The 13,570-nt window shown below is 37.5% G+C and overlaps 1 protein-coding gene across 1 annotated transcript in view; it reads right to left on the minus strand.

The window, feature by feature from the left end:
* The window catches only part of nrxn2a (neurexin 2a), a 266,470-nt gene that overhangs the window by 183,666 nt on the left and 69,234 nt on the right, over nucleotides 1-13,570 (minus strand). Inside the window, exon 3 of the mRNA XM_041801644.1 lies at nucleotides 10,711-10,731. Coding sequence (XP_041657578.1) covers nucleotides 10,711-10,731 — 21 coding nt within the window. The remainder of the gene's footprint in view (nucleotides 1-10,710; nucleotides 10,732-13,570) is intronic.

A 13,570-nucleotide genomic window follows, 5' to 3' on the forward strand; every position in this document is an offset into this window, starting at 1 on the left:
AGGGCTGGCCCCACGAAGCGGATGTGACACTGAATGCACGCTGCACTGGCCAAAAAATAAAGGGTTTAATGGTGAAACACAGCCAATCCATCAACTGAGGTCCAATTTTAAATCTAAAAATATTCAGGGTTTATCTTAAACATTTGAACCAGGATTAAATAGAATCCCAGAATATTTTTATTTAGTCCAGCTGGTATGAATGGGCTTCCTTCCTTCCTTTTATCAAAAAAAGAAGAAAAAAAAACCTCCATTCAAACAACTTTTAAAAATGTTATTGGAACCTTAGAATTAACCTGACATGCCAGATAGCCCATTTCATATTTACATGGCATGGGATATATATTTCACATCCATCTAGACAGCACACCACTGAAGTGCTCAGCCCTATTTCTAAGTTTTACCCCTTTTTTGAGTACCACCTTGCCTGTCTAAACAAAGCTACAAGAGGTACTGGTGAAACCTTTACCTAGGAAATGGCATGACCCTTCAAGTAGTTGACAGTATTTACACCAATGGATATCACAACAGTACTAGAAATTTTTGATTGATTGTGTGAATCAAGAGGATAATGATACCCTGAAACAACATTAAATTATTATATAAGATTGTTGTTGGAATTTTCAAATCTTGCCAATGATTCACAAAGTAATTTGGCAGATTTTCAGTAACAGTTCAAAGTTTGCTTCCAGAAGGACCATGTAGCCCTGGCACTTCACCCCATATCAACAAGAGCCGGGACACCCTACCGCTGCATGTAAATGTGCAAAACATAGGGTTGTGCTAAGGGCTAGGGTAAAGGGTCGTATGGGGACTAAGCCAAGTGGTTTGGGAAGGGCAGAACCTTCAGTAATCTGACAAATATTCTGTTTGTTCTATTTCTTATGGGCAGCAGAACACAAGACATTCTAGGAGTGCACTGCTGCTCAGAAGTAAACTACATAATATGAGCTCAACAGGCAGCTGTTGTCATGTCAATATGTGATTCTTCACTATCAGTGGAGCCAGTTGGTAAATAAAATTCTTGCAGAATCTGCCCGGGGAAGAGCAAAAATGTTTGGGTTCTACTTGGAAAAAAAAAGTAAGTTTCTGATAATTGTACAGTTATAGCTGCATCCATACAAATTTCTTCATCTACCATCGTTTACAGGCTTGCAGTGGCTTCAACTAAACCACATCCACACCACAACAACCACTGACGCTTCAAGAAAAGCACAAGACAGTATGGCTACAGACTGTACATCTTTGATGGCCACTCTCACAGACCGTCTCTTTCACAACTGAAGAGCTATAATTTACCAGTACATTTTAGATTTATTTTAAAAATTCAACTTTATTCATATTTAAAGTATAGCAATTAAATTAATCAAATAATAAGGTAAAAAACATTACAGAATAGGCAGCATGTCATGAATAAAACAGAGAAAAAAATCAGAGGTTCAACCTGGGCTTAAATTATGTATTGACCAGTTTCAAGTGGTTACACAAACAGTAGCTCATTTTAGCTTGTTTAGCTTTACCTAAAGCTAACATAGCTATGCTAGCTACATAATAAGTTACAGCACAAGCTAATAAAGCTAAGTTTGCTTTAGCAGTGAGTTTAAACAAACATAGCTATGTGGAGAACACTGCTGCTTTGTGAGCTCAGCTTTAGCTACGTAGCTTCGTTATACATATAGCTTACCGAGCTAATAAAGTTAGGTAAGCTACACTGTGTTAAAATGTTTTCATGTGGGACGAGCGAGTAGCTCACTGTAGCTTTTTTAGCTTTACCTAAAGCTAAAAAATAAGTTACAGCATAAGCTAATAGTTACAGCGTAAGCTAATTCAGCTAATTTCACTTCAGCACTGAGCTTGAGCAAATGCAGCAAAAGCTAATGTAGCTATGTGGAGAACATAGCTGCTTTGTGAGCTCAGCTTTAGCTACGTTAGCTATGTAGCTTTGTTATGATCATAGCTTACATAGCTAATAGAGCTACATAAGCTACACTTGCTGCATTAAAATGTTTTCATGTAGGACAAGCTTTTTTCCTGTAAGCAGACTGTTTACTCTGCTTTATTAAATGTTTTGTAATCAGGTTTTGCAGGTCCAGTTTTTAACTTCCAACATTTGATATCCTAACTCTTGCGTTAACCCTAAACGGAAGTTTAATCTGGTTTTAAATCTAAAATTCTAACATGTATTTCCATTCTGACAGACTTGGCATCTTACATGAACGGTGTGTGAGAGTGGTGTCAGAGATATCTGCAGTTACTAGTGAAAGCTAATGTCGGAGTATTAATATGGACAACCATCTCTACTTTGTGCAACAGTAAGGCCAAAATACGCAATGACAGGCACTGATGTTTTGGAGTAGTGATGCAATTCTGCATGTGAAGTAGAGCCCAGTCCCTTCGCTAACCAAAGAACACATCAAATTAAGGATGAAACAAAACAAGATTACGTGACAATTTCTCTCACCTTTCTTCCTCTGCTATGCTAATCCATGTAAGAATGCTGCAAGAAGACTGATTTGTCAACAGAGCTGTCAATCATGATGGTTTTAATTGCCTTAATAATAATAAATAAAAGTAATAAGAAAAAAACCATTTTGACAGAAGTGGTACAACATGCAGCAACCAAAGCCAGATTTGATTTGTTCTGTGTACTCCACCAGTCTGGATCTCTGACTGCTGAGCTGTGTGTTCAGCAAAGTTCATCGGGAAACACAGGGAACAATCTCAATAGGTCAGCCAGAACTTATCCTTCACATTGTGCCAAAAAGAAGATGGGGATGACACAACATAAACACATCTTCTGAGCTCATGAGCCTCTCTGCTGCTCTAGCCAAAACAAACCTCTCTCATCAGAGCATCAGCACTCCAAGACACACACAGCAAGGCTCCAGCTCACAGTCTCTGCTCAGTCATTAGATAAAAAAAAAAAAAAGAAAAGAAAAACAAAACAAAAAACTTAAGTAGCGGCAGGTTGCTGGTGCACAAATCTCCTGCACACGTTCCACTGAACAAGGCTGTTCACGCTGCAGCTCTCGGTGTGGAATGGACGTGATTACCCCCGGGAGCGTCCTCGCCTGCCAACACGTAGGCTTTTGATACAGTGTGTGTCACTGCAGCGGCAGTGACTGAGCCTCTGCTTAGACAGGATTCAAGCACAACCATGTGTACAGAGCAGACAAAGGGCTGCTGTGTGTGCTCTCACCCGGCCTGTGCATTCCACATGACAGGCCAGATGTGTAGACACAGCGCTAACAGTGTTAGGTCCCCTTCCACTCCACACCTCTCAGGTGATCTCATTCTCAGCTCATGTACTGAGTCCTGACTGGGCATGAGGAGACTTGAGCTCATCTCCTTCTGCTGTCTGTATTTTCAGCTCCATCTTTCTGCAGTGAAAGAGAAATCTACGGTGGCCCCTGAGGACAAACCTGCTGCAATGACTGAAATAGTCCGGAAGACCTTATTTACTTATTTATCTAACTCTTTATTTGTCTGCTTTCATCTGTTTTATTTTCTCTGATGTGGGCTGTCCTCTTATAAAATATGTATTTTATTGTTTTTATTTCTTCTTTGTAACTGCCGTGTGAGATCTTCCTGTTTTATCACTTTTGTTCCTTTTATTTGCATTTATTCTTGTTGACCTTTGGGGTTTGCATTTTGTTCCTGCCTTTGGTTTGAATTTTCTACACCTCAGTGTGTTTGGCCTGATTGTTGATGTTTATTTCAGGATTCTCTAAGCTCCTGGTGCTATTGCTTTGTCTGTCAAAGAGAACATCTGTTTTTAAACATGCTACGATGCCCATAAAAAGCATTCCTCCACTTGGATGTTTTACCCTTGTATTGATTTTATAATCAATCATAGTTATACTAATTTTTACTTTTTTGACGACAAATATAAAACCCCCTCTAACATCAAAGTGAAAACAGATTTCTACAAAGTAATTTCAATAAAAAAGGCAATATAAAATAAGTGACTTCATAAATATTCACCCCCTTCAAGTCAGTATTAAGTAGATGCACCTTTGGCTGCAATCACAGCATTGAGTCTATATGGATAGGTCTCTATCAGGCAGTTTTACTCCATTCACACAGGGATCAGGTGTGAACAACCCTTCTCAAGTCCAGCCACAAATCCTCTTCAATCTATAAACCAGTTCTGTGCAGCTTTCGCTGTATGCGTTGGCTCATTATCGTCCTGGAAAATAAATCTTCTCCAAAGCTGCAATATTTTACCACATTCATTTTACCCTCTACCTTTACAAGCCTTCTAGGGCTGGCTGCCAAGTAGCATCCCTACAGCATGATGCTGCCACCACTGTGCTTCACAGTGGGGATGGTGTGTTTGGTGTCTGCCAAACATAGTGTCTTATCTGATGGCCAAAAAGCACCATTTTCTTCTCATCAGACCAAAGAACTTTCTTCCACTTGACTATGGAGGCTCCTATGTACCTTTACAAGCCTTCCAGGGCTGCTGAGAAGCATCCCCACAGCATGATGCTGCCACCATCATGTTTCACAGAGGGGATGGTGTAACACTTTACTAGAAGTGTTCTTTGTCTTCATTGTGTAATGGTAGCCAGGAACACTAATTAACCAATGACTGGACCTTCCAGACACTACAGTCACTTGAGACACATTCACTGCACTCAGTTGATCATCATTTTACTAAGACTACTAGCACCAGTTGGCTGGACCTCTTTTTAATTAGGTCAGTCACTTTAAAGGAGGTGACTATTTATGCAATTATTTTAAATTACAGATTTTTGTTTAATTGATATTTCTTTTAGAAATCTGTTTTCACTTTGGCATTAAAGAGGCTTTTTTAAAACTGTTTTGGGTCAAAAAGCCAAATTATATTGACAAAATAACTGGCACTGGCACTGTATATATGAAAGTTGTGATTTAAGGCCTGTAACTTCATATTGAAATAGCTAACTCAATAATAGAAAGCAAATTTACCAACTAAATGATGCTGTAAATAGGAAAAATGAGGGCTGTCAGCACTTATGTAGCAATCACGGTTATTAAAGGTTCATGATTAGTACTTTTTTTCCAAATCACGATTAATGGCATGCTTAATTGTCCATTTCAGCAGACTTTAGTTAAGCCACTGCAACAAATTCCTGCAGCCACAGTGATGTGAAATAACCATAACACTGCTCCTTAATGTCTCATTTCACCTTTAAAAGCAAACTCAGCTAAGTGGACAAGCCAAAAGTCATTTGCACCTTGTGATACCAAACATTAACCTTTTACTCTGCCCTTTTTACATTTTCAATCCATAACAAGTAGATGCAATAATCTTTGATGTATTCCAAGTTCCTCATTTTCTTTCAAAATTAAAGCAGGTCTGTATTCAAACAGGAAATCAATAACCATTAGTTGGTTAGTTTCAATACAGCTCAAAATCCAAATGAGACAAAAACATTCTTAAATGCAAAAGAGTAGAATTTCAAATTACAACAAAAAGGGAAAATAATCATGGATAAAAAGTTTAATAATTTGACAGCCATAACTCTAACGATGCAAAAGAAAGTGAAACAAATGCATTCGCATTTCTAATAAAGACCTTTCTCTAAAACACACAGTGCATTCAGAAAATTTAGACCCAAACTCAGTGGTCACTCTGACTGAATCCCCCTACTCGCTTGAAGCGTTGACTTAACAGCAATATGTTTACTTTATTCTTTATTCTCATATTTGTAGCAGTTGCACTGTTATTCAATTGTATTATCTTTGTACAGTATTTTTTAACCATCTGTAGCATTCCTATTACTGTTTTAGATTATTGTACTGTATTTTTAGAGTTACTTCAGCCCTGACTTTTCAATCAATTTCTTCTAGCAAAAATCTTGTGGTCCAGTACAGTACATTTGTCCTTGCAGGCCACCATAGAAAGCACATCACTCAGCACAACTATGACATGGCAGCGCCGACAAGGGGCTAAAAGGGAGCCTTGTTAATCATTAACAGTGACACAGACACACCCAGCAGCACCAGGCTGTGAGCCACCACCAGCAGAGACAGCATGCAGGAAGAATGTCGCGTTGAGTCTCTTTCCATTGCTTTGACTTTTGTCCCTGTGGGGAGGAGGAGAAGGGCTAGGTTTCCTATTATCCAGCTAATATCCAGTCACAAAGCCAGGGGGCATCGCTTTATCAAGAAGGGAATGTCTGGCCTAACCCTTCACTTTGGTGATTTCTGAGGAGCTTTGACCCAAAAAACACTGCAGCTATGATAGCTCCTCACACTTCTGATTTTTGTCAAGCACTGAGGCGAGAAAAAACGACCTGCACGCCTGACTAATGCATCCCCGACTAATGGAGACAGATGCCGGTGCAAAGGCAGGCAGCACTTAACCAGAGGCCGATGTAACAGAGTCGTCTTCGACTATGTAGATGACAATCATGGGGGTCCGAAGGTAAATGAGGTGTGTAGTTTCTGCCCTTTCATAGATTCAGCCACCCATTGAATGCTTCTCATCCTGCTGTGCTGAGCCAAACATCCAACTTTCAGTGTGTGGAGGACACAGACATTGAACTCAACCTGCAGAAACAGAGCCTGTGAGAGAAAAAAACACCCTTACCACTAATCTACAAGTTTTTTTTATTTTTAATTAAGATGCAACCATAACAGCCTAAGACAAGTTTCAGGAAAACCTTAAATTTATAAGCAGGTGATGGGAGCTCATCTTATGAAAATTTCAGCATGTTGCTTTTAGGATCCATTTGCGTCTGCTTCATTATATAACAATATTTCAGAATCTATTTTTGTTATAAATACAAATATGAGCTCAAAATGCCAGTGTAAGTCACGACTGTGTGGAATTAGTAAAATGGCTGATTTACGCTGTGGATTATTATTATTTGAACCTCTACTCGTCCCCTTGGAATTAAAAGGTTATTTTTGCCTGACATTTTTGTCAAAATTTTCCTATTCTCCAAGGCCTACAAACATTATTCAAGGTGATATTTATTTGGATGTTTTATCTTAGAAACAAAGAGGTTCTATCTGCACAGTCACTGTTAAACTTTACGTGAAGTTAAGATTCACTCTTTTCCACTCATTTATGAGACCTCTTTGATGTTAAGTTGCTGCTGAAAACAGTAAATTCCAGATGTTCCTCTTCAAAATAACTCTTCAGTGATGATTGGCATCAGTGGCTTTTATTGTGAAAGACTTGGCAGGAATAGAGTTCTTCTATTATCAGATAATTAACTAAACTTTTGCATTGCAACGGTAACAGACAGGAGGGATTGAACTGTTGCTGCTTTGAGAGAGACAAAGCCACAGTTTCCTTCTTTTAATCATTCAGGACTTAAGGCAAGGGAAATGTGGATTAAAACACACCTTCAGCAGGTAAGATGTTTGTTCCTGCTGCATCTGGTTCAGGTGAAAATTAGACAAACACTCCAGGAATTCCCTGACCTTATGGAGAACTCTGATCAGAGCTGCTGCCTAGCTCTCTGCTAGAGCAGAGAGACAGATTAAATTGACTGTTTTCTGGCACAAATCTCTCTGTTGATGTTTTTAATGATCTGTAGGCCGCTGTGGCTGATAGATATCAGAAATTTACCCCACAATTAACAAAAATTGTGATTAATTAATCAAAAATATATTTTTTAAAATTAACAGCATTAGTTCTAAATAAAGGTTTTTTTTAAATAAACTGTTTAATAAATTGACTACTCTGTATGGGTCCCTTAAATATCATTGCTTCTTTTTATGTTTTGCAAGACAGAACCTTGTAATTACAAGCAGAAAGAGAGTTTAGAACTAAAAGTTTCTGTCTGCATTTTAGCAGTTCCAAAAGAAAAACACACTTGAAAATGTGACAGAATTTTGATATTGCACATTTGCAATATATTCAGGATGCCTGTCAATTTCATGTCCGAAGAGACTGCTACCACCCACCAGTTTTTCTATTTTTAACACCCTAAACTTTGAAGCTCAACATCTCTAAAATGCTCAGAATGCAGATAGAACCTTATAATTCCAAGGGGACATACCGCTGACCAGTCACGTGTTTGTGGTGCTTAATGTACACACTACACATCTTTATGTGCTGACCTTGACTAAATCCACAATGAGCCCACTTTAACAGAATTACACTAATGACATCAACAATTAATAAATCTAACACTGGTTTGACATCTGAGTGATGGAAGTTTATTATAATGACTGCATTTTTATTCTTCATAAATCATATCAGTAACACCTAAAGCTTATATTATGCTATATTCTCATATATTATGAAGATTTACCATTTCAGAGTGTAGCTGTATGTATTAAGATACACAATAGAGTTACAATCACTGTCATGATACTGTATTTCAACTTTTAAGCCTACTACACTTCTTTGTCTGCCCTATTTTTCTTTCCACTGATTTTGACCCAAAAAATCTATTTTTTACCTTCTGTAATCACAAAGAATCGTTCAGTTTAGTCAGTAAAACTCTTATTTATACATATTTTAGGAAAGGAAATGTCTCATAAATTAAACACTGAGAGAATTTATGTCAGGGAGGAAACTAAAAAGACACTGCAGTCTTGAAATCTGTGAACTTCTTAAGGTAGTTGTTTAAAATCTAACTTCATTTGTATTAATATGCTGAAGAAGACAAATGCATCTGTCATCATTGTGACATTTATTAGCCTTCATCTCAGACAAAGAGCCATTTCATGAGGATTAGGATTTGCCTATTTGTTTTTTTACATGAGAAGTGTAGTATTATGAAGCATGTTGTAATGAGGGATTAGACCAAGGTCACTGCTGCTGAAAGAATGCAAGCCCACCAGGACCAGCTGTGCCTTCTTGTTGATGCTTTCTGTGCTTGCTTCGTCACCCCTATACATCTTAACGTGTCATCCCTGTGTGCTTACACGTGAAAATGAGAAGAGAAATAAAACAATGTCAGTGTGTGCTTGCCATGTGTGTGCGTTGTAAGGTTTTTTTCCTTTACATTTGAGAGATTTTTTGTGTTCTGCTTCTGCCTAGTGAGGTGGCTGTCCTTATCTCTCATTCACAGACCTGATTTTTTCTTTTTTTGCTCACAAAACATCCGAGGATGCTGCACTCTTTGGGCATTAGAGCACATCCTGCCACGGCCTTTGTCCGCTCAGATCGAAGGGAGCCCACGTGCGGTGTACTGTAGAGGAACAACTGGGAAGACTCACCTGCTGTGAAAAAGCCTTAAAGCACTTCCTCACACAAATACAGATAATTCCTGCACCACTTAAAAAACCCCACAACCAAATATAGCATATGGGTTACCATCTTTGCCATCTCTGGGGGAAGGAGGCGATTTAGCAAACGCGATGATTTGTCTATTTCCGTCGATGCAAGAACAACAAAGACTTAGTGCCGAGTAGCACATGGAGTATGAAGGATAGGAAAAGAGGCATCTGGTGAGTGTGATTCTGCTGCTGTCATTGTTGTCTTCATGCATTCTGCATTGGGGATTGTCTCCATGTCGAGCTTTAATCCAATAAACACTGTGATGTGCTCTCTTTGCAGCATATCATTTAATAATGCCTGCCTTTTCGCTGGGAGCAGAGCCATGCCATCTTTGCTCTTATTAAGAATGATTAATGCCTGTTTTTTGAAAATAGTGCTGAGATGAAACCTATTAACTTTACTGAAGCATACAACCACTTACCACAGGCACTTAGTCTAACTTAGGTGCATGAAAAGCTTCTACTAAAAATATGTATCCTTTTTTCATTTCTAATATTACATACATCACATTCAGATCTGCCTATAATTGCTCCATGCAAGAGGAAAATATCCTATTCTGCCTATAAAAGTCAGATCTCTGAAACAGGTGTGCAGGGTCGGTGCATTTCGAGCCAGTAACAGTGATTTATAATGTGCAGTGGATCAGTGCACCTTGCACGGGTCTCCTGAGCCTGTTGGCTGCCCTATCACCAGAACCAGCAGTCCTTACTGGGGAGATGGATGCCTCGCTCTGCTGCAGACTAAACAAATCTCCCCCCTCACTTTCAATCTTCATTTCTGTATTTGCACCTCATTAGGATCCAATCCTGTTAAAATGTGGCCGGTTAAAAGGTTTGCAAATAATGAGAAGAATGTGTTGTTTTCTGCTAAAGTGGATTTGTTCCTTTTAGGAAACATCATTATAAATGCACCTACAACACAATTTTGTTGTTAGTGTTCTAATTTGATTAATTTCAAGGATTTATTCCATGAAATGCCCATGTATTGATCATAGAGTATAATGGCCTATCAGGCTGTAATAGCTGGATAAACCTTGACATTATACAGTAGTTTAGAAGAGGAATATATTCACTGGGGAGAGAGGAAAAATACAGGAGTTATAAATAATAAAACAAAGCATATCTGTATAGTCATTTTCTCTGTGATGCAGTATATGAATGCTCCCCATATTGTGCGACACCCACGTACTCTGCAGACCTCTCCAGTCACCTTGAGCACGCTGATTATACACACAATGAGCATTCGGCACATTAAGTGCTTTTTCCTCAGTGACCCTTTGACCGGTGATAGTATATCTCCTTTCAGCTTAATATGTAGGATGTCAGAACTGCAGTCCAAACCGACAATAACAACCCGATAATAATAAGCAAACACACTCTCACACACCGAGGCTGCGAGAGCTAATAGCCTCTGCAAATAAGAGCATCACGAAAAACAAATTATGCTCATCATTATGCTCATTATATTATGCATTGTCTTACCTTCCACTTCTTTCTGGACAGCTGCAGGAGAGCAAAGACAAATAGACAGATTTAATGACTGGAGGATATTGAATATTTAACAGCTACCTGTTCATAATCTACATATGAACCAATGACAAATGGATGGTATTTTAATGTTCTGCTTAATTATCCTTACTGTGCCAAATGAGCATTCCTTTGTCTTGTTAGTATGGTCATTGCAACAACAGCACAGACAACAATGGTGGCATTATTATTACTATTAGTTTCAAATACTACCTTTATGATTGCAGCATTATTATAATTAAAAGCCATGCACACTCTAAAAGTATGGCATAACATATCAATAAAGCGGATGAATACTGGCTGTATTTATAGACAGTATTAATGGTAATTATAACAGCGTATGGATATAAGGTGAGACGTTTCTGTGCATGCAATAAAAAGATGCACTGTTAGCTTGCAGGATTTCTGTTTTAATATAGGAACAAAGAGCTCAGGGACAATTTACTCTTCTAACCATGAAGATCAACTCCTGTTAAAGGCCTATAAATGTGCTATTAAATATGTAACAGTTTCAAAAAATAAGAAAAGAAATACACGGTGATGACTTAAGAGGAATAAGTTAAAAGAATCTTGAAATACAAACACTGGATGATTGAAGGCAGTTTTGTTTATTTTCCTATTTATGGTTTGTTTTCATTCGTTTGCATAATTCAAAAGGAAATCTAATTCAATTTAATCATAAAATTACTCATTTTTGTTCTTCCATTTAGGGCTGTGTTTACAGCCAGCGTTGTTTGTGCTGGTAGCATTTATTTTTAATACAAAACCAATGAAGTCTAACATTAGCCTGAGCGCTAACAATGCTCTCAGCTATCTTTAGTTGCAGCACTCTCTGTTGAAAACAGTTCAACATTTGAAACAGTGCTGCACTTATCAATGAGTCCATTTACATGACTGCACTTTAATAATTCTTTTTCTATAAAGAACTTTCATCACATGATTCTAGAAAAAAATCAGATTTCTTTCCACAAATTAAATTCCAATGGTGGTGGTAAAGGCCCGCTCAGGCTACAGATTTTGACCTGACTGCATCGTCACAGTTCGTCGTCAAACATCTGGGCCAAATATGAGCGCTGGTAACGACAAACACTTATAGTTGGCATAATTAACGATGCGTCCAAGATACCCCACAATCTTGATTTGACAAGACTAGGAATGTCAGAATGTTCTTGCATTATTGTGTAGTTTAACACAGTGTGACCTGACATCAATGATGTGAATCCTGACACCTAATAAACAATAGGAGAGCATTTTTTTCTCATCTTTGTATCACAGAAAAAGTGGTAATGAACTGATAATTTGTTAAAAGAGTATGTCTATCAGGAGTCACGTTTTAGTAAGGGTAAATAAAAGGTATGTTATAATCAGGGGCGGAGCCAGACATGTTTAAAATGCAGGGCTTAAGCCCAAACAAAAGAATTTTTTTGCTTATCGGACAGTTTAATGCACTGTTTTTGCGCACTTTCAAATGAAATTTAAATTCAAAATGCCAACAAATCAGTGCAGCATTTAGGCAGAAATAATGTTGTTCAACCTAAAAAAAATACTTAATTGATAACATCATTTTTTCTTCCCCTAACTGAGCTAAAAGTGACATTATCACTGTAAAATCATGATACATCATGCTGGAGCCCAATAATTTTTACTTCTGCCTCCTAAAAATGTCTGAAGTTTATATTTAAGTACTATTTTATAGGTAGGGTAGGAATTTGGTCAAAAAGGTTTACAACTAAAGCTAAGCATTTTTAAACAAAGCACATAAAAAGTAACAAATGGGGTTAGAGATATTAATTTATTCACAAAAATGCTGAAAATTATATTTTTCAAACAATTTAAAGTATTTTTTTACACTGCAGTGAGTGTATAGATACAAAAAAAAGTATCAGGGCCATTAAAAAATTGGCATGCATTTTTTTTAATTCTAAGAAAAAGTCAAAATTATGTCATTTGTTTTAGAATTTTAAAAAAATGCATACCAAATATTGTTTGTATAATGTCCTGAATCCTCCTCCATACATATGTTCTTAAAAGTAAAAAAAAAAAAAAAAAATCTGATTTTTAAAATTACTTTCAAAATTACATTTCAATGCTGTGATCAGCAATGCCATAAGCAACATACTTAAAACCAACATGAAAGATTCAGGGCTTGTAAGAAAACATTCAGGGCTGAAGCCCCATAAGCCACCCCCTCGCTCCGCCCATGGTAACACAAAATGATATAGTTGATTGCCATAGATGTGTTATTATAGACCATCTATCTATCTATCTATCTATCTATCTATCTATCTATCTATCTATCTATCTATCTATCTATCTATCTATCTATCATTTACTAGAGTAAGTCCCTACTCTTTCTCCCTGTACAGTGAAAACTATACTGTTTACATGCACTGTTTTTATTACTTTTAGTAACTTTAAAAGCACAGCATGGTCTGGACCCCTCTAATATTACAGAACTTTTAACTCCCAGTACCCACAATCATAATTTAAGATCCCTGATCGACCCTGGATTTGCTGTTTTCAGGTCCAGGCTGGAAACCAGAGGTGACCGGGTATTCTCCATCAGAGCTCCTAAACTTTGACATACCCTGCCAGAGGCTGTTAGACTGACACGCTCACTTCCTGTTTTTAAATCTATGCTTGACACCTGTTTTAAATAATTTTCAATGATTGATAATTCATGTCAGTTTTATGATTTATTTAATCTATTTATTCCTTACTTTGTGTTTTATCCTGTGTATTAATACTGTTTATTTTTTAATACTCTTTCAATCTGGCGTTGTTTTAAACTTGTTATCATCTATGCATTATGTAA

This window comes from Cheilinus undulatus, linkage group 12, assembly GCF_018320785.1.
Source record: "Cheilinus undulatus linkage group 12, ASM1832078v1, whole genome shotgun sequence".
Lineage (NCBI taxonomy): Eukaryota > Metazoa > Chordata > Actinopteri > Labriformes > Labridae > Cheilinus > Cheilinus undulatus.